Source organism: Bactrocera neohumeralis, chromosome 2 (assembly GCF_024586455.1).
Source record: "Bactrocera neohumeralis isolate Rockhampton chromosome 2, APGP_CSIRO_Bneo_wtdbg2-racon-allhic-juicebox.fasta_v2, whole genome shotgun sequence".
NCBI lineage: Eukaryota > Metazoa > Arthropoda > Insecta > Diptera > Tephritidae > Bactrocera > Bactrocera neohumeralis.
Genome location: NC_065919.1, coordinates 28,927,231 through 28,948,455, shown reverse-complemented (window position 1 = coordinate 28,948,455; position 21,225 = coordinate 28,927,231). Strand labels below are relative to the sequence as shown.

The window sequence follows — 21,225 nt, the reverse complement described above, 5'->3', positions numbered from 1 at the left end:
CAAAATGCGCAAACGTGAAATGTTGAAAGCATTAACTTCCAGCAAATTCAGCGTAAATTGACCGTGAAAATATTTCGTATATATACAAAGTACATGACATGTGTCACTGCTCGTATATAGAGTAGTCCAATAGGGAAATTTTAATTAATTGGAACAAATTTTGAAGCAAAAGCAACAAAAACTGTTATTATAGAGAGAAGAGATAACACATCGTTAAAAAAAGCATAAAAATAAAAAATATTTATGAAAAATATACATAAATACATATATACATACGTAATTAAAAATAATTAAACAAATTAAGAAAAAATTAAAAAAGGAAAAAATATATAAAAAATTTATATGAAAAAATATACTATTTAAAAAAATAATGAAAAAAATGTAAAATGAGAAAAATGTATTATAAGATAAAAAAATATACAAATACGTAAACAATTAAAAATAATAAGAAAATTTAAAATTAACAAAAATGTATAAAAACAAAAAATATATAAGAAAAATATATATATAATAAAACAACAACAAAAATTAAGAAAAATAATATATTCAAAAATATACAAAAAGCATAAATAAAGAATTAATATAAGTAAATTATTAAAAAATATAAACAAATATGAAAAAATTAGGAGAAAAAATAAAGCCACATTTCGCTATGAATTTGCTCTCAGGGTATACACATCCGTAAGCGCTCAAACATGCACTTGCACTCATACATATTTACTACACAAATTGCTATTTTTTATTCTGGTCCATTTACTGCTGATATAAAGTGGAAAATATAGAGCAACCTCACAATTGTGATTTATATTTGCTTGTTTTAATAACGCACCGTTAATGCATATAAACATATACATACATATAAACTCATATACGAGTATACTCATGAATTATGCATTTAATATCACAGCGGAACAAAGTTCATACCCGCAAACGTGCATTACTTTTATGCATAAAATATATATCTCCGTATAAATATATGTATATATATATGATTACATATTTACATGTAGATGTATGTTCGCATGAAGGTTGAGGAGAAATGGCCTTGACTTTCGTTTGTGCACATTTCAATTAAAAATTCTAAATCAAAAAAGTGTAGACATGTTTTGATCACGTAAAAGTACGGCCGGAGGACGACATTTATATTATGAGGAAAAGTCAGTTGCTTCAATTGCTTTCAATTTTCTTGCATGATTTTATAAAGTTATATTAAATAATCAATTTCCCGAAATTGTTACAAAAAAAAAATAGTGAATTCAGATTCCCTCTTAGAAAGGCCTAATGAATCAAAAAAATATGTATGTATTCATATCTGCCTTATGTTATATTGTTCTGGTATACCAACTCATAGTTTGTCTTTCAAACAAAATTTTAAACATACAAAATTATCCTTTTAAACTGTATTTTTTTAAAGAAAAATATTGAAAAAATATTAAAATTTTTATTTTTATAAAAAAAATTCTGAAATAAATATTTTACGAAAAAAAAATAAATAAAGAAGATTTTATTTAAAGCTTTTTTACTCTTTAAATAAAAAAATTATGAAGGACACTAGTTTGTCGTATGTTTTTGAAAAAACAATTTTCGAAAATTATATAAATATATTCAAATCTCTTGTGAAAAGAATATGATAAAGCCATTTACAGATAAATTTAAGAAGAAATTCAAGAACAATTTAGTTTTCTATAAATAAAAATATTTTGTATATTTTAAATATCCCAAAAACTGTTCTGAGTTAAATTTATTATTATTTAAAATTTAGTGTTAAACATTTTAGCTTCATTGAAAAAACAGTAAATATATTAGTATTATTAAACTGTTACTGCATTTTCTAAGAAAAATATTAATTTATTTTTTTTAATTATTTTTTTTTTAATATTTTTAAATTACGATATTCTCACATTAATATTTTACAAAAATTAAAAAAAAATGTATGTTATTTATTTTTACAATAAAATATTACTGAGATTTCTCAAGGAATATATTAAAGTTTGATTTTCTTTAATTTAAATTTTCTTATTTTTTTAATATTTTTAAATTAGGTTATTCGCAGATAAATATTTGATAGAAAAAATTACCTACGTATGTATGTACATATGTATGTACAAATGTGTATTTATAAATTTTGTGATTACCTCACGCCGCAGCGCTGGAATAAGCGCCAATTCGCACATCTTTATGCCGCTTCTGGTTGCTTAACTTTTTAGCGCCGAAATAAACAGAACGCAGGCAATTCAATGAATGTTACTTATACGCCACCGTGTTCACCGCAGAGTATTGTGAATTATGGCGGTTTAACCACACTATATACTTCAATAAGTGCAAAGACACAGATAGTTTACGATTTGCTACGAATTATTGTGCTTAAAATCTGCTTGAACTTTAAACTTAATTAAGTGCACTACAAGGGGTCCGCCGAAGTGTTAATTGCTGATAAGCGCTATCGCTGCTGCTTTGTAATAATTTCACACGCTATTCAAGTGGTATGCCGCTGCAGCTACTGCAGCAGAATTTTTTTTATCTTTAGCTTCTGTATTTGTAATTTTTTTTCTGGAAAATTTGTGCCACTAACACAGTGAGAAATGCGTGTGAACTGCAAAGGAGCGTTTGTTGTTCTTTTTTAATTTTTCACTATTTTTTCTTTATTTAATTTGGTCAATCGGTTACAAAACAACGTTAATTTAAAACTTAAATTTGTTTAGAAATTAACGGGGACCACACGCTTTGCCGCGCTTTTCGCAAAAGCTGACTGCTAGTTTCCACGTTTTAACACAAACTGTTGCTCAATCAGCGCGCTTGAGCCGAATGAAGGGTGTTTGTGCGAACTGAGGCTGTTTGTGCGAACTCTGGCTCTCGCCGAGTTGCGCCAGCTGACGCTTAACAGTTTTATTATTAGCGGCTTCGCAGCCGGTCTGCTGTCGTGTCTGGTTGACTGCCTAATCGGCTGACAAACTGTCTGGCTCAAAACGGCCAACGTGTTGTTGTTAAAGTGACCGCATGCTAGAATTTCCAGCTGCACTTCAATGGCTTGCGTAAGTGTGTGTAGCGATGTGCGTGTGTGCGTTGGCATACTCAGCGTATGGTGCTCAGTTGCGCGGCTGAGCGCGCAAAAATAACAATAAAATAACTCTGATAAATTCACATTTTTTGTTGCAACTGCTGAGGCAAAAATGTAAATATGTATGCGTTAAATACCACACTGTGCTAGGCACCTTTTAAATTGCCGGTTTGTTTTGCCTTCGCATTTATTTTGAATTTTATTTTTTATTTGTTTTGTAACTCATTGCAATTGTTTTCTTTATTTAATTAAAGTTATGATATTTGCATATGGTGTGCAGTTGGGTGTGCAAATTTAGTAGCCAGAGATTTTTAATATTTATTATAATTAGCTTTAGATAATCATATGGCCACGTTGTTGGTTAGGTTAAGTGCGATAGTCGGAATTTGAAATAGAGTTTATTCACAACACAATTGTGTACAAGTACTATTTAGCACTTAATTACTGATATATGTAATTCATTATATTGTTTATTGCTTAAAAGAAGCATTGATAAAAGAATTTGTTTTGAAAGTAAATCTTTTGTTTTTCTTAAGTGAACATTTTTTTGAAATTCAAAAATTTTTAGAATAATAATTAAAAAGTATTTTTTGAATACATTCCCAATTGTTTTAAACTATAACATCTTATTCCAAATTATAATTTTTTCGAAAACCAGAAAATTTTTGAATAAGAATTGTAAAGTATAAGAAGAAGAGTTTTAAAGTATTTTTTGAAAATACTGAAAAAACTGAAAAAATTTTGGGATTATAATTAGAAAGTATTTTTGGAGAATAATTTTTTAAAATCAATAATTTTTTATATCAAAAATTCAAACTTTTTTCGAAAAAAAAAATATAAATTTTTATCTGATTTCAAAAACAAAAAATGTAAATATGTTTTGAAATTTTAAAGTTTTTGGAAAAAAAATCGAAATAAATTTAATTTTTTTTCGAAGTTCAAAAATGTTTTTATTTTAGTATGTTTTGAAAATTCAAATATTTTTTTTTTATTTTTGAAAAAAATTAAATTTATTTTGATTTCTTTTTTCAAAAAATTTTGAATTTTCATTTTGATTTTATTTCAAAAATCAAAAATGTTAATAGTTTGGTAAATTCAAAATTAAAAAAAAAAAATACTTCACTAAAATTTTTAATTACGAATTTAAGATTTGATTTGAACGCCATGATTGATTTTAATGCTATAATTTGCTGTGCCACTTGAAATATGAATAAAAAGATTTTTTCGAAATAACGGTTAATAGTGTTTGAAAAATTTTTTGGAAGTCAAATCAAGTGAATTAAAAAAGGAAAATTGTATCCTTAGCTACAATAAAACGTTTTAAAATTTTATTACAATAAAAATTAAAATTTGAAACAGAAAATCTGAATTCAAAAATGCGAAAAAATAATTATTTCGAAATTAAAAATTTAAATTTTGTTCATTCTTTCTTTCTACCCCCATTGAAGTATTCTCATTCGCTCATTTTGTAACTAATTTTAGTTATTTCTTTAATTATTCATAATTGACAGATATCAGCCATAAATGTGTGTAACAAAACGGCATTTATTGTGATTTTTTGTGTCCTCAAAAAGCAAATTTAATTTTGCTCGAGTGTTTTGTGCGAAGTAAATGTATGAAATGTGGGAACACTTTGCGGCAGGCACGCGATATTTTTATGCAATTAATTGAATATTTGCATAATTTTTAAATATAAGTTATTTTTAATAAAAGCAATGGAATCCAGCAACAACAAAGAACAAAACAAAAGCGTAAACAAATGATTAAATAATTGATGGTCTGCTTGGGAAGAAAGAATAATTGACTGCTTCCTCATTGGCACAACTGTCTGAGAAACAGTTGCAAGACAATATGAGGAAGAAAGTTTTACAAAAAAAATTTCGAGGTAAGGGAAAAAGCGAACAAAAATGCGTTTAATTTTACACATTTCAGCACAAAGACAACAAAATATGAGTTTAGTAAAGCGAGGAAAAGCACATTAAAGGCAGAGCCAAACGTAAACAAAGCGGAATACACGACTGCTAATGCTAAAGGCTACAAAAACGAAATATAGGGGCAAACAGTCAGATAGTCGAATGACTGACAGTCTGAAGCTGCATTAGTGCGCATTCTAATCTGTTTTGCTTTTGTAAACAATCTGTTTTTCGAAAATCGCTTCCGCTTTAGTTAATTAAACATAATTATATAGTTTTGAGCAAAATTATAATTATTAATTCCAATATATTTTTTCGAAATCGTTGTACATGTTCTGACTCACTACGAAATAAAGAACAGCTAGACATCGTTAGACAGATATGAAACAAATTCTTTGAAAAAAGTAAAAGAGAACAGATACGGTTCCACAAAACCGAACAAGAGAAAAGTTGTGTCACAAAGCAGCTTTTAATATAATGCCACCTGAAACGTTCTAACAGATTTTTTTGTATGAACTCTTGAAATTTAATAAAAGAGAAGAGGTATGAACTCCACAAATCGGACGAACAGTCGCTAGTTTAAACATTTCATCGGAGGTTCTGTGGAATTAAACAACAGAAAAATTAAGTTTCTGAAACGATGAAATGGTCCAAGTAATTTGGATAACTTTTTCGAGACGCGAATACTTCAAGATACAAAATTTACAAATTACTATAAAAATAGCTGAAGTCGACATATGTGATTTCGACTTATTGACTCAGATTTGCCTACGGCTTAACCCTAAATATTTTTGAAAACCTTGTTGGCGAAAAGTGTATATTTTCTATATATTTTATAGCGTAATATAAAGGCTTCCTTAACTGTACATAATTTGTAAGGTAATTTTGTCGGTGGACCTTCATTAATTCGTTAAATTGTGAGGAAAATTAGGTAATTATACAAAAAGTTCGAACATTATATGTATGTGTGTGCATGCAAGTAATTTAATGCGCATGTGAAGACAATCCAGTTCATATTGGTTTCAAACAATAGTTTGCTGATTGCAAACAACAAAATCATTATGTAAAGACCACCTTGACAGTGTTAAAATTTATAATTCGTCATAAATATATACGAATCTGTGGCACATGAAGGCTTTTAGCAATAATAAAGCATATGTATATTCGTACGATCTTTATCGCTTTCATAGCGATGACTAAAATACATTTCACATGCCGATGAAATGTTCGCACTCGCAGTCAACAATTGATTACATTAATAGAACCAACAAACTGGTTCAAATTGGTTACGCAGTTCGATGAAATCGCTTTCATACCTGCGTGCAAAAAAATAGCACACAAAGTGACATGTGTTTAGATGTAGCATACATTTCAGCGCAAAACGAAATTCACGAGCAGTTTGATTGGCAAAGCAAGGAGTCATTTTACAGGTAAAAAATGAGGAGAATCGACACTATTGAACAAACACTCACACAACTGTACAAACACACATACAGATCGTTTGTGTTAAATATAATTTTCATTTGAAAATAATTTTAAAAAATATTTTTGTATTTAAAATTGCTTTTGCAGCGCTTCGTACATTAAATATTTACCTTGTGCTCACTTCGAATACTCGCAAACATTATAAAGTGCCTTTCGAAATATTTTTGAGTTTTATATATTATATGTTATACATACATAATATACATATATTTGTATGTAAAGTTATGTATTCTTTTGAACGATATTGGCAAGGCTTGAGCAAACCTTTCGTATTGCTTAATTTTCCCGTTAACTAACTTGGTTGTTGTTGGTTTGGCATGCTGCTTGCGAAACGTTCTGGCAAGGAGAGGCACGGCTATGAACTGTTGCCACAAAGTGGCACATCTGAACATTAAAGTGACACGAACAAAGCCACATTAGAATGAGCTAAATAAAACATATATGCACAATAATGCATTTTTTATATAATGGTGAATATACACACACACACATATATATGAAGTTGGTATACGCATGCATTTGCTTTGCAACTGAAAGGCTTAAGGCACAAGATAATGGGAAAAAATAAAGAAAAGTGCATTAAGAGTGAAGAGATTGCAGAGAGAAATGTTGCTTGAAGGAAAAAACACGATTTTAACAGTATAAAAATCCGTTAACTGTAATTTGATACACTGCTGCCATAATAGGCGAGACAAATGGATCAGCAGGCAACAGAGAGCAAAACTGTTTCCAAGCACAAACTTACATACACACACACATACCATACATGAATTCATACATATGCCGTCATACAAGTTGCACTCAGTGTCGCCAACACTCTGTGTGCCACATACATATGTATTCGTATTTACTAAGCCAATATGCGGAAGACAAGAGTGCAAATAGCCTTGCTGTAAGCAGCCGAAGTGATTGTTGTTGTTCGACGTGCTGCAACGCATTGCTCTGTTTGCTGCCGCGTTGTACATATCTGCTGGCGGCTCTTATGCACATGCTAGTCGTTTGGAAGCCGGCTTATTGCATACATATTTACTTGGACCAAGCTTCCAGTGTGATTTTATGATTTCGATGGCACCAATTGAGTTGAGAATAGTCTCTCGCAACTCTGGTAAATTATTTTTTGTAATAAAAAGTCCATTGGTCAGTTAACCGCAGCTAAACATACACATATGCAAATGTGTGCTATCTTTAAATAGCATTGAAATCGATCTAATAAATCAATTAGTTCCACATATATGAACGATGAAATCAATTTTCCATTACAAGGTGATTCTTAATAATAAAAATATTGAAAAGAAAAATTATTTTGAAATTACCCTACATTAAATATTTTACTATTAGATTTCTTAAATGCTTTTAATTAAAGTTTTATTACTTATTTTAATTTTTTTTTATTCCCTTTTTATCATAATTTTAATTATTATTTATTTTTAAATTATTGTTCATGAATATTCTAGTTATTACTGAATAAAAATTTTAGTTTATAGAGATTTTATAAGGTTTCATTAGGTAAAATATAAATATAAATATAAAATAAAAATTTACAGTTTAATCCATTATAATTTGGTTAATTATAGGCTTATATTTCAAGTGATTTTATATTTTATTTGAATTTATTTTATATATGAATTTGTGTTTCATTTTCTATATATATAATTCTAATTTTAATTTTTTACTTTTTATATTTTTGTATTTTTTTATATTATTATATTTTATGTTTTTAATGTTTTCATATTTTTGTATATTGTTATATTTTTAATATTTTTATATTTTTTATATTGTTATAATTTTTATTTTTTGACATTATTATATTTTCAAATAATATTTTTATAAGTTTTATTAATTTTTGTATTTATTTTATTTAATGTGTTTTTTGCGAGGTAATATTAATTTATGGACATTAGAAAATGTAATCGCTTCATTTAAGTGCATAAGTTTTTTTTAATAGCAATATAATATAAAATATAATATACAATTCTTCTTATATTTTCCTTTATTTTTAATTTTATTAAGTAATTTGTATCATTATTTTTGTTTTCATATTATTGTTGTTTTTATTTCAACTTACTTTGTTAATATGTCTATACATTCCATTTAAATTTTGCTAATTTTAAGTATGAAACTCCCACAACTTTTAATATTTCATACAATTATTCTTAATTTAACTATGTTTGTCAACTTTTTAGTTGAATTTTTTTTATTTTTGTTGTTTAATTGCATTATTAATTATTTCTCTTTTCAATTAAATTAATTATATTTAATTATTTTATTTGAATTTGTTTATAATTCTACTTTTTACATTAGCTATTTTTTTGTTTATAAAAATTTCCATTCATTATCGTTTGTTTTTTTAAATAAATTAATTGTATTTTTGTATTATTTTTTTTAGAATGTACCTTAAAATGTATTTCTACATACGTCTTTTTATGTATTTTTATTTATTTTGTATTTTTTCATTTTTTCTTTATTTGTACGATTTAACTTGTAAGCTCATCAATATTCCATGAGTCACCCTGTTTATGTGCATTTGAAACCCACCCATTTCGTTGACCTCAATATCGGCTACGTCTCATTTTTATTGACAAGCAGTTTTGAGTTTATTTTTCATTTTTTGTGGATGTCTAAAGCATGTTTTTGTGCAATTTCGCATATTGACGAGAGCGAAGAGGCGCAGGCCAATGCCTTATTCATGGTTTTATGAAAATGCTTTGTGTTTTAAAAATGTTTGGTATAAGCACAAAAAAAGTGAAAGAGCACTTCAAGTGAGCAATTGAACATAATTGACAGTAAAGTATTGTAAGTTCTACAATAATCACATTATGTATGTACATACATAAGTGCATGTTCACACACTTATTATTGAGTGTGTAAAATTCCATAATTGCTGTCAAGATATAAAAGTCTATTAAACATTTGAAGCAACAAAAGCAAGCGCAATAAGGAAGCAAGATGATATTAAATATTGGCAATTTATATTTATTTTTTATTTTTTATTCTTTTTCATATTTCTCCTCATCTATTTTACTAACTGTCAACTTTGGCGGTCGTTTTTTTAGACTCAATGTTTCATTTAAAGTTTTTTTAATTGTTCTTTTTGTTGTTTTAAATGGGTGATGCACAAACAACTGTACTGAAATTAAACATGTCGTGAGTAAATTGATATTTTACGCTTTCCTTCGAGGTGTGCGCTTCAACTGCAATGCCAGCGTGCTGCTGCCGTCAACTCGCCGCCATGCAGTAAGCGGCGCAACAAGTCACGTCTGCGAGTCGATTCATTGCCAGCAATCTGTTTTAGCAATCAATTCGAGTGTTTGTTGAAAATGCTTTTCTAACACTGATTTCATGCGAGCGATATTTCTCAATCAATGGATGCCGTGTGCAACGCAGCAGCGCATCTGCCCGGTTTGTAGTGCCCGCGGACTCACGTGGTATTCACATTTGCATGAACACTCCAACTATTTTGTTTATATTTGTAAACAAATATTTATTAGCTTATTAGCTTACGTGAAAGTTAGCTTTTTATTATATTTATCTTTCATTTGTTGTCTACAATCTTACTTGCGGTGTTTTGTTTTTACTTGCGACTCGAACAAGCGCACACTATTTTAAATATCTATGTTTTGGAGAGTGTGCCAAGAGAGCTGTTTAGTCAACTTTTAATTATTTGTTGATACGAGTAGTATCAAGATTTTTTCTAATTTAATTAAATATTTTGCTCTTTTATGGTACAAATATTAGATTTCCGAAAGATTGTTATTAAAACAGAGTGACATGGATGTGGAAATACTAATAAAAAAATAAAGCCATTATTTATATAAATTTTTGGTATTTTTCTGTTGACAAAAGAAGTCTTCTCTCACGTTCGTACGGATATAAGATAGTTAGTATATTTATAAGTGCATTTTATTTTTAAGCTCTTCTCTGAATATTGACTATTTGCATAAGTATGTGAGCCTTTTCGGTGTGAATAAAATATTCCACTGTAAAGTGATGATTCTTTTTTTTTTTGAACAGTTTCACAAAGGCTTCCTGGCATGGCTTCGTTGCTTACTAAATAAAATCGACCAAGGTAGGCTTTGTAAAGAAAATGATTCTGAATAGGTTGACAAATTGGGCATGGCTGAGCTGTAAACTCGTCAGCTGTGAAAAGCACAGCACTGTGCAGATTTTGATTTCCAAACTAAAACTTACTTAATCAAAAGCTGGCAAACTAAAAAAAACTGTTATTTCAAACAAAGTGTTATCAAAAAATTTCACAAAACACAACGTTACAAAAATAGGTTAAATGAGAAGTTCTGATGAATAATAAGTTGTAGGTATTAACGAACTAATTTTTTGCTTAATGCTGTAATATGTTCTAGAAAACAGCGTCTCAAGAGTTATGTTATGATAAAGGCAGTTCACGTTTTTTTCAGTTCAACTAGATCTTTGGTTAATAACTAATTGTATAATAGAGTAGAGTATGGGCGAAAACCTGATTTCATCGGTTTCACAGGGTGGTGAAAAATATTTTTTCTAACCAAAGCGACACATTTTGATCCTTTTCTTACTGTGATATTGCCTAATTTAAATATTTTTTAGGAGGACCATATTAATCGATCTGTATATGTAAGTATATATAAAAATAACGTTTGTATACACGCTGAAAAATAATTTATGTGCTTTTCAAACACTTAACAGTTATCTAAAAGAATAAGACATATTTTTTAATTTACCAGCAAACGTGCTGAGACTAAATTCAAAAATTTATAAAAATGTGCAAATTACGCAAGCAGCTGGAGCTGGCCCGGCATGTCCATAAACCGTACATAAAATGTGATTCTCTATTAATCTTCTCTAGCACAAACAAATTTAATTTGAACTGTTAACAAATTGCATAAACAATTCCATAGAAAACGCTGCGCCAAACTGTTATCTGTCGACAGATGCTAATTACACCGCTTTGTTGTTGTTGCCACATGCAAACAACTGATTAAAGAGACAGCTGACCGATCACGTTTGTATATTTGATTAAACCCGCGTGGCAGGCAACGAATATATAGTACAGATATAGATTTATATATACATATGCTATGTAACGACTTGTATCTAACTGTAGTTGTTGTTTGCCAACACTCACCGTTTCATGCATTTCGCCACCCTCATCCAACAACCCTTCAACACTTTGCACATCTTTCGTCGGCGACGGTGGCGGCGTGGGTGCGCGATTTTTCGCCGTCAACATGGAACGCGGCAAAAAGTTGCGACCATAACGTAAATAAAACCAACGCCCCCATTTGCGACCGGCTGCCGCCAAAGCCACCGCGCAGCCCACCAACGAAATGACAAACCACATGTTGCTGGCTTTTTAATTAAGATTGCTGTTTTCCTTCCGAGTTAATTGTAAAATCCAACAAAAAAAATATTCCAAAAAGAACTTGTGTGGCTGATAAGCACACCTTTAAAAGCTTAGTAGTCGCACAACAGGTTGCTCTAATATCGCAGGCTGTTCGTCGTTTCCCTTGAGTTTTCGCGCTGTATGCTTTGTGCTATTGTTTATAAACAAATGCGAACACGCACGATAAACAGAGCGTGAAAATGGAGCGCGTGTGGGTGTGTGTGCGAAAAAAGCTTAACGAAAGCTTTGAGGGTTGTGCGTATAATTTGCCGGTAGATTCGTTGCTTTTTGGTGTGCTTGCTGTTTGAGCGCGTTGTGTTTGGCACTGAAGCGCGTGTGAAATTGAGCGCCTCTCTTGTCTAATTGAGCGCGTTGCACTATTGCTCGCATCGAGCGTATGTGTTATTAAATTAAGCGCTGCCTTTTCTAATTTAGAGCGTTGTGTTTTCTCTTTGAACGCACCTGAATTGTGTCAATTTATCTTGTGCGTTTGTACGGTTGGCTCACACTGCTCCACTGCAGCATTTGCGTGCTTTACTCTGGTTTCTCACACAGGCATATGATTTGTTTATTTTTTATTTTTTAGCTTTGTGGGCTCGTTTAGTTCTGTGTTTGTGTGCGTTGCTTATGCTCTTTCATATTTTTACACACATCGAATTTGATTTGCTAGCTGTCTGCCTTTATTCTCGCTTTGCGCTCGTTACTGTTTCTTTTTCGCTGTGTTTTACACTATTTTATCAATCGGTCTCATGGTCTTGTGACCAATTTGCTCGAACTAATATTGATATTTCCACACTTTGTCTGCTTTAGATTGCACAGTAGTCGACATGCACTTAGTTTTGTTGCTGTGCGCAACTATTCGTATATTTTCAGTTGCCTCAACAAATATAACAACTATTTCACATTCATGAATGATTACTTTTTCATTTGCTACAACAAATTTGCCATTACATTGATTTGATTTTGTGCAATGAAACTTGTGACACCACCACCGAATTGGTCACACCAGAAACTAAAAGAAAGCACCACAAAAATGCAAAACTCAGCTGTGCTTAGCTGTCGATTAAAGGTTCCGCTCTGCGCTCTGCAACATTTGGCAGTGAAAATAGGAACCTTCTAACTAGAGCGAGTAGGTGTCAAATTCTTTCGATGAGCTCAGCAGTGGGAATTGTAGAGGAGCTGCAGTCGTGGTGGGGACAAAGCTGTCGCTGATACGACCAAAGAGGAACTGCGCACATAAAAGTAGCTGAACGCGTTAGCGAATGATGTGAAACGTGAACTGGATTTCAAATGGCGAAAGAAATATACAAGCAATAGTTTGACGGCACCAACAAGTACCAGCGAGTGCGAAACGCCGCCAGCGAGTGCCGGGCAAAGAATATACAAGCATAGTTAATAAACAGACAGAGAGAAAACGAGCGAGAGCTAGTGAGAAAACAACTTGTGAGAAACAGGTAAAGAGCGGAGTCACTACAAAAGCTATATGTGGATGCGAGCGCTAGATATTTGGGGAGCAGCAAGCAAATCACTCAATGATACACCCAACTAGCTACATTTAACAACGAGTTGTAGGCGCGAGTGTTTAGCAGCTACGAAAAATACACCGAACCGGTTACTTGTTTTCCAGAGGCAGCATGCCAGCGTAAGAGAGCCGCACGTTTGTTGATCGCGCGAGTGTTTATAACTCCAAGTTGGGTGTGTACCCACGTAAATTTTTTTTCCATCACTTAGATGCATTATTACACACAAGCTTGGTGAATGGTGCAGCCAAATAACTGCAGCCGTTTGTGGTGCTCTGTTTGACGCGTGAATGCGTGTGTTGGAATGCTGACTCGATTGTTTGACCATAATAGGCTAGTGGCTTGTCGAGCAAGCGGTTTAACCTGCTCCACTTGCGCTTTTAGAGGCGAGTGAGACAACAAGCTTTGCTCAGCGCTTGCTTATATAATGGAGGCAGTGCAAATGCAGGCCTGCAGCTTAATGGTAAAAAGTGAGCTTTAAGAAAATAACAATCTATTTCTGATTTAGTAATTAAAATAATAGTTTTCTTGCTTGTTTACGGTCTGAAATAATTACCATTTAATTAAACTGCAATGGTTTTGCAGCAGCAACAACTATTTATAGTGGTTTCAGCATTTTCTTGTTTTGCTGTGTATAACAGTATCATTCCAATTTGATTGGCTAGCTTTGAGTGTCGCGCAGCCCCCCGGGCGTATGCGTGATTATTTATGGCGTTGGCCGTGCGCATGCGTTTGAAATTCTTGAATAAATAGTTAACAATTTTTGTAATTTTTACAAATTAATATTATTTAAAGAAGTTTTTTTTTTAGTTGCGAGTACACCGTTTAACTCGATACATTTATTTTTGGCGATAATGAGCTGTGGGGCAATGCGAAACAGTGTGTGTGTAGGTATTGAATTTTGTATTTTGAAATTTTTAATTAGTGAAATGCTCTAATAACGCATTTAAAGCGATAATTTTAAATTAAAATTTATTTGTTTAATTTTTTCCTCTGCACTGGTCAATCAGCTGAGGGGATAGATGAGATATCATGATATATTTCAGAGCCACTCTGGCTTGTTTGCTAGATTTTCAGAAAGCATTGTAACAGGTTACTTACAGCTTGTTATTCTCTCAGTACGCTTTGGTTTTAAAATAACCTCACTTTCTTTAAATTTCTTGCCAGCAGATCACATTTAGAAATATATTTTCTAATCAACTCTTCTTTCACATACTAATGTTTGTGTGTGCATGAGCATGTGTAAATTATATTATATTTGCTTGCAAAGTTTAGTTGTGCAATTAGCACTTCCTCAATTTGAGGAAGTTTGCATTCTAAGCGGATGTTACTTGCTTTTGTTTGCACTTAAGAAATATTACAAAAGTTATTTGTTTTTATTAAATTGAATGAACACAAAAACCATGCACATATGTATATTCATATGTACATATATATACATACTATACAAACATATGTATATTGGTCAAGGGCAATGGTCGTTTGTGCTTTCGTACATGATAAAAATGTTTATGTTTTTTTCATCGCAATTTTTACGGAGATAAAATATTACATATTGCGCATATGTACGTACATACTTATACACATATGTATGTATGTAAGGATAGTTAAGTGTTGGGTATATAAGTTTGTACCTGCTATTTGTTTTTTATAAAATGTTTAAAGAGTTGTACTAAATTTATTTTGTTCGCTGGTGAAGGTTAAGTTAAAAAAATTAAATTATATTAAATAAAAACAAGAAATAAAAAATAAAATAAAATTAATAATAAAGAAATAAATAGCAGCAGAAATAATAATATTAATATTACTAATAAGAGTTAAAAAAAAAAATAATATTGTTATTAAAAAACAATATTAAATTTTTTTCTAAAAAAAATACTTTACAGAGAAACAAAAAAACAAAAATTAATAAAATTATATAATAATACTCCACATCCGTTTGAGAAGAAATTGATAATAACCAATAATGTAAATGTATGCGTAAAAATTATTAATAATTTAGAAATAGAAATTAAAAAATATATAAATAAATTATGGTAATGTACTATATCTGCACGCGGAAAAATAGATAATTGTCAAATTAAACACTAAAAACAAGGATTAATAAAAAAAATATGCAACTTTAAAAGTCGATCGATAAATTAATTTTCTGTGAACTCGTTAAACAAAACAAAAAACTATCTTGAAGCCAAATAACTGTAATAAGATCAATGTAAATAATAATAGTGAGTTTTCAATATTTCGAAAGCTTTATTATAATTTATTAAGAGCACGGAATCGGATGGAAATATATTTTATAATTTTATTTATCAGCAATTCATCGTATATACAAACATACATACATACTATATACATATGTATGTATATATGTATAAATACATATTTCAAGAAATTTACTACTGTTTATAAAACATTTCAGCACTTGCTTTGTTCAGCTTTGTGAAAATATTTATCGAAAATATATGCAAACAAATGTACGAAAATAAATACTTACAATTTACCAATAACAAAGAAAATATAAGAAATTAAAAAAAAAAATACAGAAATACAAGTAAACAGCTTAAATGGTGTTATCCAAGCTGAAAAAATGCCAGCGGCCACTAGTGCTGGCTTAACGGTCTGGAGCTTCAAAATGGAGCAAAACAAAAGCAAGCTGATAATACGGCCATTGTTGTTGGTTGGCTGTATGAAAATTTGCACAAGCTTATATAAATATTTGCACACGTTTGCATTACACTGTGTACATAGGTATACATGTATGTGTGTATATATGTAATAGCATCCAGACTCATAACCCTATTTGCTGTGACACACAGTGCAAAAATGATCGATTGTCGATCGTTTAGCAAACTGAATGCTACAATTATTGACAGCTGTCAACAGCTGGCTGCAAGAAATGAGATAAAAAGCGTGTTTATATATAAATATACATATACAAACACATACAAATATACATAGATACGTATAAGCAATCTATCTAACATGACAAAGATTTTATTGTAAAAATAAAGAAGAAAAAAAATACACTGCTTGGCTTAGCTAATCGATTCAGCGATTGCAATGCGAAACTATTTATCGAAATTAGTCAATAATTCTGTGCCAATTTATTGACACGAAATCCCATACTATATATTTTTAACATCCTTTCGCTTTCTTAAAGCCAAATGCAATGCTAAAGAAATTGTATTAATGCAAAAACAAAAAGACAACAACAACGCTAAATTGATTGACACAATTTATTTCTGCTTTTCGCAATTCTTAAATTGAATTGTAAATTGGTTTTTATGGCAACAACGTCCTCTACTCAATTATTTCTCAATGCATGCGTGAGGAACGCGACTTAGCAGCGACGATGGAGCCGGGAGTACTTAAATATATAGTACATATTTACATCTAGAAATGTATATATGCATAAACGTAAATGCATTTATCAACAGCGCGATGCTAGGTGCCTTTGAAAACTGAGTTTAGTTTGCCACATGCAATTTGTGACATAAATAGCAGCGCGATAAATGCGATTTAAATAATGGCAATAATGAGGACGCCGAGTGACCCAATCTAAAATATCACAATATTATGAGCTTGAATCATAATGCCTTGAAATATAGTTCATGAATATTTTTACGCATTTTAATTTGTAGAAAACATGTGAACACCTTAAAAACAAAAAAATTTAAGAAAGAACTCTATTTTGATCGGTCAGTTTGTACGGAAGCTATATAGTCTTCCGATGTGAACAATTTTTTCTGCCAAATTTCTTGAAGAAATCTCGTCAAATAAAAAAGTTTTCCATACAGGGATATGATTTTGGTCGTTCAGTTTGTACGACAGCTATATGCTATAGTGGTTCGAAATTGGTGGTTCCGACAAATTAGCAGCTTTTTGAGAAGAAAGGAACCTGTACAAAATTTCAGATCGACAACTCAAGAACGAAAGGAATAGTTCGCGAATATGCAGACATGTGGAATTAACTAAATTGATTTAGTTCCCCATATTGATCATTTATATAGATTTTTTAAAGAATCGCCGACGTTTCCTTCTGGTTGTTACAAATTTCGTGGCAAACTAGAGTGCTAAAATTAAAGGAAGATGACAACCCTAGAAGAGCATTCGACAAGAGTCGACACTTATAAATAATCATATTTTGTTTTAAGGAATGTTTGCCTTACAATATGGCCGATTAAAAGTAGCCACGAAAAAAATTTGAATTTCTCATGAAATATTTATGTTAAATAAAATCTGGCAACTTGGTAAATATATGCAACCAATATTAAGGATTTGACTCAGGAAATGGATGCGGGACAATTTTTGGTATTATGTATAATTCCAGCCACTCATTCAAAATGAGTTAGTTAACTGATTAATTAAGTAACAAGTTGCGCTAAATTTAGTTTAATTAAATTGAAAATATATACAATTTAGAGGTTATAAAAAATTTTAATTTTCAATTAAGCGATTTTCAATTGTTAATTAGCATCACTTAATCATTAAGTTTGTTATATAACTTTTACCGTAATAGATGCTAATTGAGCGATAACAATTAGGTGTATATAATTAACAATAAAATTAACACATTTTGCCATAGAAAAACATGGTGAAATATAGCAACAACAATTACTTCATGCTTTATTAGCAAATAATGACAAGAATTTGACAGTTCGTCAATTTTAATTGAGCCATCAGCAGACACTTTAGCAAATGTAAGCACCTACTTGGTAGTTAGCCATCTACAACAACAAGCCTTGAGTACTTGGCGTAATGAATACAAGGTTCGTAATACCATAAATACATTTACAGAGCTAGCAATTAGAATTTTCAGCACTTTTTGGCATGCATTATGGCCAGTCATTTTTTAAACGGCTGCCATTTGCGGCCATGCAATCGAATTGAAAAGGTAATGGCAGGCAATCAGTGGCTGAGACAGTTGCAATTAAATTTCGCAAATTTATGCGTTGCTTAAATACTTATTTAATTTACTCGGCGTATGCAACCAAAATATAATTATAATTTTTCAATTTTTATTTGCACTTTTAAGTTTTTTGTTTGTAGGTATGCGTGGACATTCACAAAAATTTGTATGTACTGTATGTGCGTATGTACCATATTTTTTCAAGGCACTCCATCAAACGTATAACAAGTTTTGTTTCTCGTCTTTTGGCCTTTTTTTGACTATATTATAAATATTTAATGACAAGGTGGGTTTATATGTAGCGACTGATGCGCATCAGCTATTTTAATGGGCATAAATACATATAGATACATACTATAAATAACGCATCAAGTCAGGTGGGTCAGGTCAGCTGACTTCGGTTGAGCTGTTTATATTTATGTATGTAGAAGTGTATTAAATAAGAAAACAAATTGGCATACAAAAGTCACGTAGTCGATTTATGCACATTTATCGATAGTTTCGACTAGATTCATACCTACATATATGTACTATACATTAGGGCGCTTCAAAAAAATTTTTGAATTTTTTTTTTTCAACTCTTACCCCCTCAAATGTTAGTGATTGGCAAACAAAAAATTCTCCCTCAAGCCAGACGCTGTAGCTTAACTCTAAGCGGTCGCTATTTTTTTTTTAGGTTTCCATACATTTAACATAGGAATTTTCATTTTTTCATTCAAACTAAATTTTCACCAATTAATTTTCGTTTCTCAAAAATAACCATCACTTATTCATAAAGTTGGCTTTTCAAACTTTAAAAATTCCCGCGTAAATAATATGCGACTAATGATGCTATTCTTAGTGTTGTCCTCGCCTTTATTTTTCATTTTATTTGCTAAAAAATTATTATTATTTTGTCAACATAAACATAAACGAAGGACCTTGAATTATGACATTTAAAGTGAAATATAAAAGTGGGTCAACTTTTATGATTGATCTGTCAGTTTTCTATATTGAGGATGGCTTCAAGCACATATGACATATTAAAACCCACAACAACAAAAACCTCTTTCTGACATAAATATACACATGTTCAGCGCTGTTCCGTGCGAATGCTGGCACGTTTCTCACACATTTATAGATAATTATAAGTATGTATTTTATGTCTCCTATGATTATGAGTATTTATTACAATTTGCAATCTTGGAAATTCTATCGCAGCACACATGACACAATTGTGCCAAAGCAAAAACTGTGATCAACGCAAAAACAAAAAGAAAAAAGAAAAATATAAAAAATATACAAAAAAATACAAATGAAATAGTATAAAATAACATATTCATAGGAGGCGCTGAGAGGAGGGCGCTTGTGGGTTGTGATGGCCACACCTGTTGCGGTGACAATACCAAATGACGTACAATGGCTGAATATAAATCTTTGTTAACTAGTATAAATTTACCCACAATTCACCGATCGAAACAAAGCGTGTGTTTTTTCGAAAGTTAAGCTCCCGCTAGAGTGATCAAACCCAGCAAGCATAAACTCAAGTTATTATACCCTGAACAGGGTATATTAAGTTTGTCAAGAAAGTTTGTAACACCCAGAAGGAAGCGTCGGAGACCCTATAAAGTATATATACATATAATGATCAGTATGTTGAGCTGAGTCGATTTAGCCATGTCCGTCTGTCTGTCTGTCTGAAATTTTGCAAACGTCATTTTCTCTTCAGGAAGCTGCTCATTTGTCGGAACTGCCGATATCGGACCACTACAACATATAGCTGCCATACAAATTGAACGATCGGAATCAAGGGCTTGTATGGAAAACTTTCACATTTGACGTGGCATCTTCATGAAATTTGACATGGATTACTGCTTAAGGTAACAATATAATCTCCAATCCAATCATCGGATTACTATAGCATATAGCTTCCATACAAACTGAACACATAGTTACTAAAAGAAAAGCACCTGTGAAGGGTATATTAGCTTCGATGCAGCCGAGGTTAACGTTTTTTCTTGTTTTATATTTGCGTTCTATTTTTTCTCAAATATACCTATTTCGTGAGCATCAATGTTTGTAGTAATGTGTTAAAGCAATAGTATTTAACTTAAACCAGCTGACCATCGAGCTTTAAGCTCACGATAGAAAGCTTTCAAACTTTTCAAACTGAATAAAAAAGTATCAGCTTAGCATAGTAACATTTGTTCGGAAATCCGTTTCTTAACCCATGACAGGCTTTGACCTTACAAGCCACCCACATCAGCAGCCTCTAGGTGCTAGTAGTGTAAGCTTTAAGCCTTTTTAGACAAGTCCATTAAACTTTTTTTTTGCAAATCTAAGTAACCAATATCCAGAACAATATTCGCATTCCGTTAAAAATGAAACTGACAGTTTTTGTCATGTGGTTAGCTGATCACTTGTATACTGATGTTTGCTCTGCGGCCTGTTAAGCTTTCGGTTTTAGTTTCTTATTCTACTGCGGTCACGTGGTTATGGATAAAGAAAAAGATACAGATTCAATGTGTATGAATAAGAACAATTGGCAGTTTCCTTTTGAATGAATCGTTATTGTTTTTGCGTAATATGAAAAATAATATATACATACATAAATACATATGTACATATATGTACACGTAAATAAATTTGCAATAATTGGAAAAATTGGCATAGAAAAAAAAAAAGAAATAATTATAATTATAATAAATTCACACGAAGGTATTTTCAGTGCGTTCAAATTAAATGTTTCATTAATTGTAACGGTAAAATAAAACAAGAGTTACGATGCTAGAACCATATATTGGAACATAATAAATTTAGTAAAATGATCAAAAATAATATAATTAATACAAAAATTAAAATAAAAAGCTTAAAAATATAAATGAAAATTGGATATATAATAAAAAATAGTTAAATTTTAAATCCAAAAAATAATTTTTTAACTTTTTTTTTTAATTTTTTTTTGCAAATAAATTTAAATTTATATT

The 21,225-nt window shown here is 30.8% G+C and overlaps 1 protein-coding gene across 25 annotated transcripts in view; it reads right to left on the bottom strand.

Annotated features, from left to right (window-relative positions):
* The window catches only part of LOC126767909 (TLD domain-containing protein 2), a 313,504-nt gene that overhangs the window by 15,532 nt on the left and 276,747 nt on the right, over nucleotides 1–21,225 (bottom strand). The window contains exon 1 of one of the 25 annotated variants that reach the window (XM_050485650.1): nucleotides 11,573–13,074. The exons of 22 other annotated variants lie outside the window; for them this stretch is intronic. In XM_050485650.1, coding sequence (XP_050341607.1) covers nucleotides 11,573–11,788 — 216 coding nt within the window. In that variant the 5' untranslated portion in view covers nucleotides 11,789–13,074. Of the gene's footprint in view, nucleotides 1–2,135; nucleotides 2,792–6,566; nucleotides 6,591–11,572; nucleotides 13,075–21,225 lie in introns of those variants that run through there. 2 more of the 25 variants (XM_050485654.1, XM_050485653.1) reach the window with 2 other exon arrangements.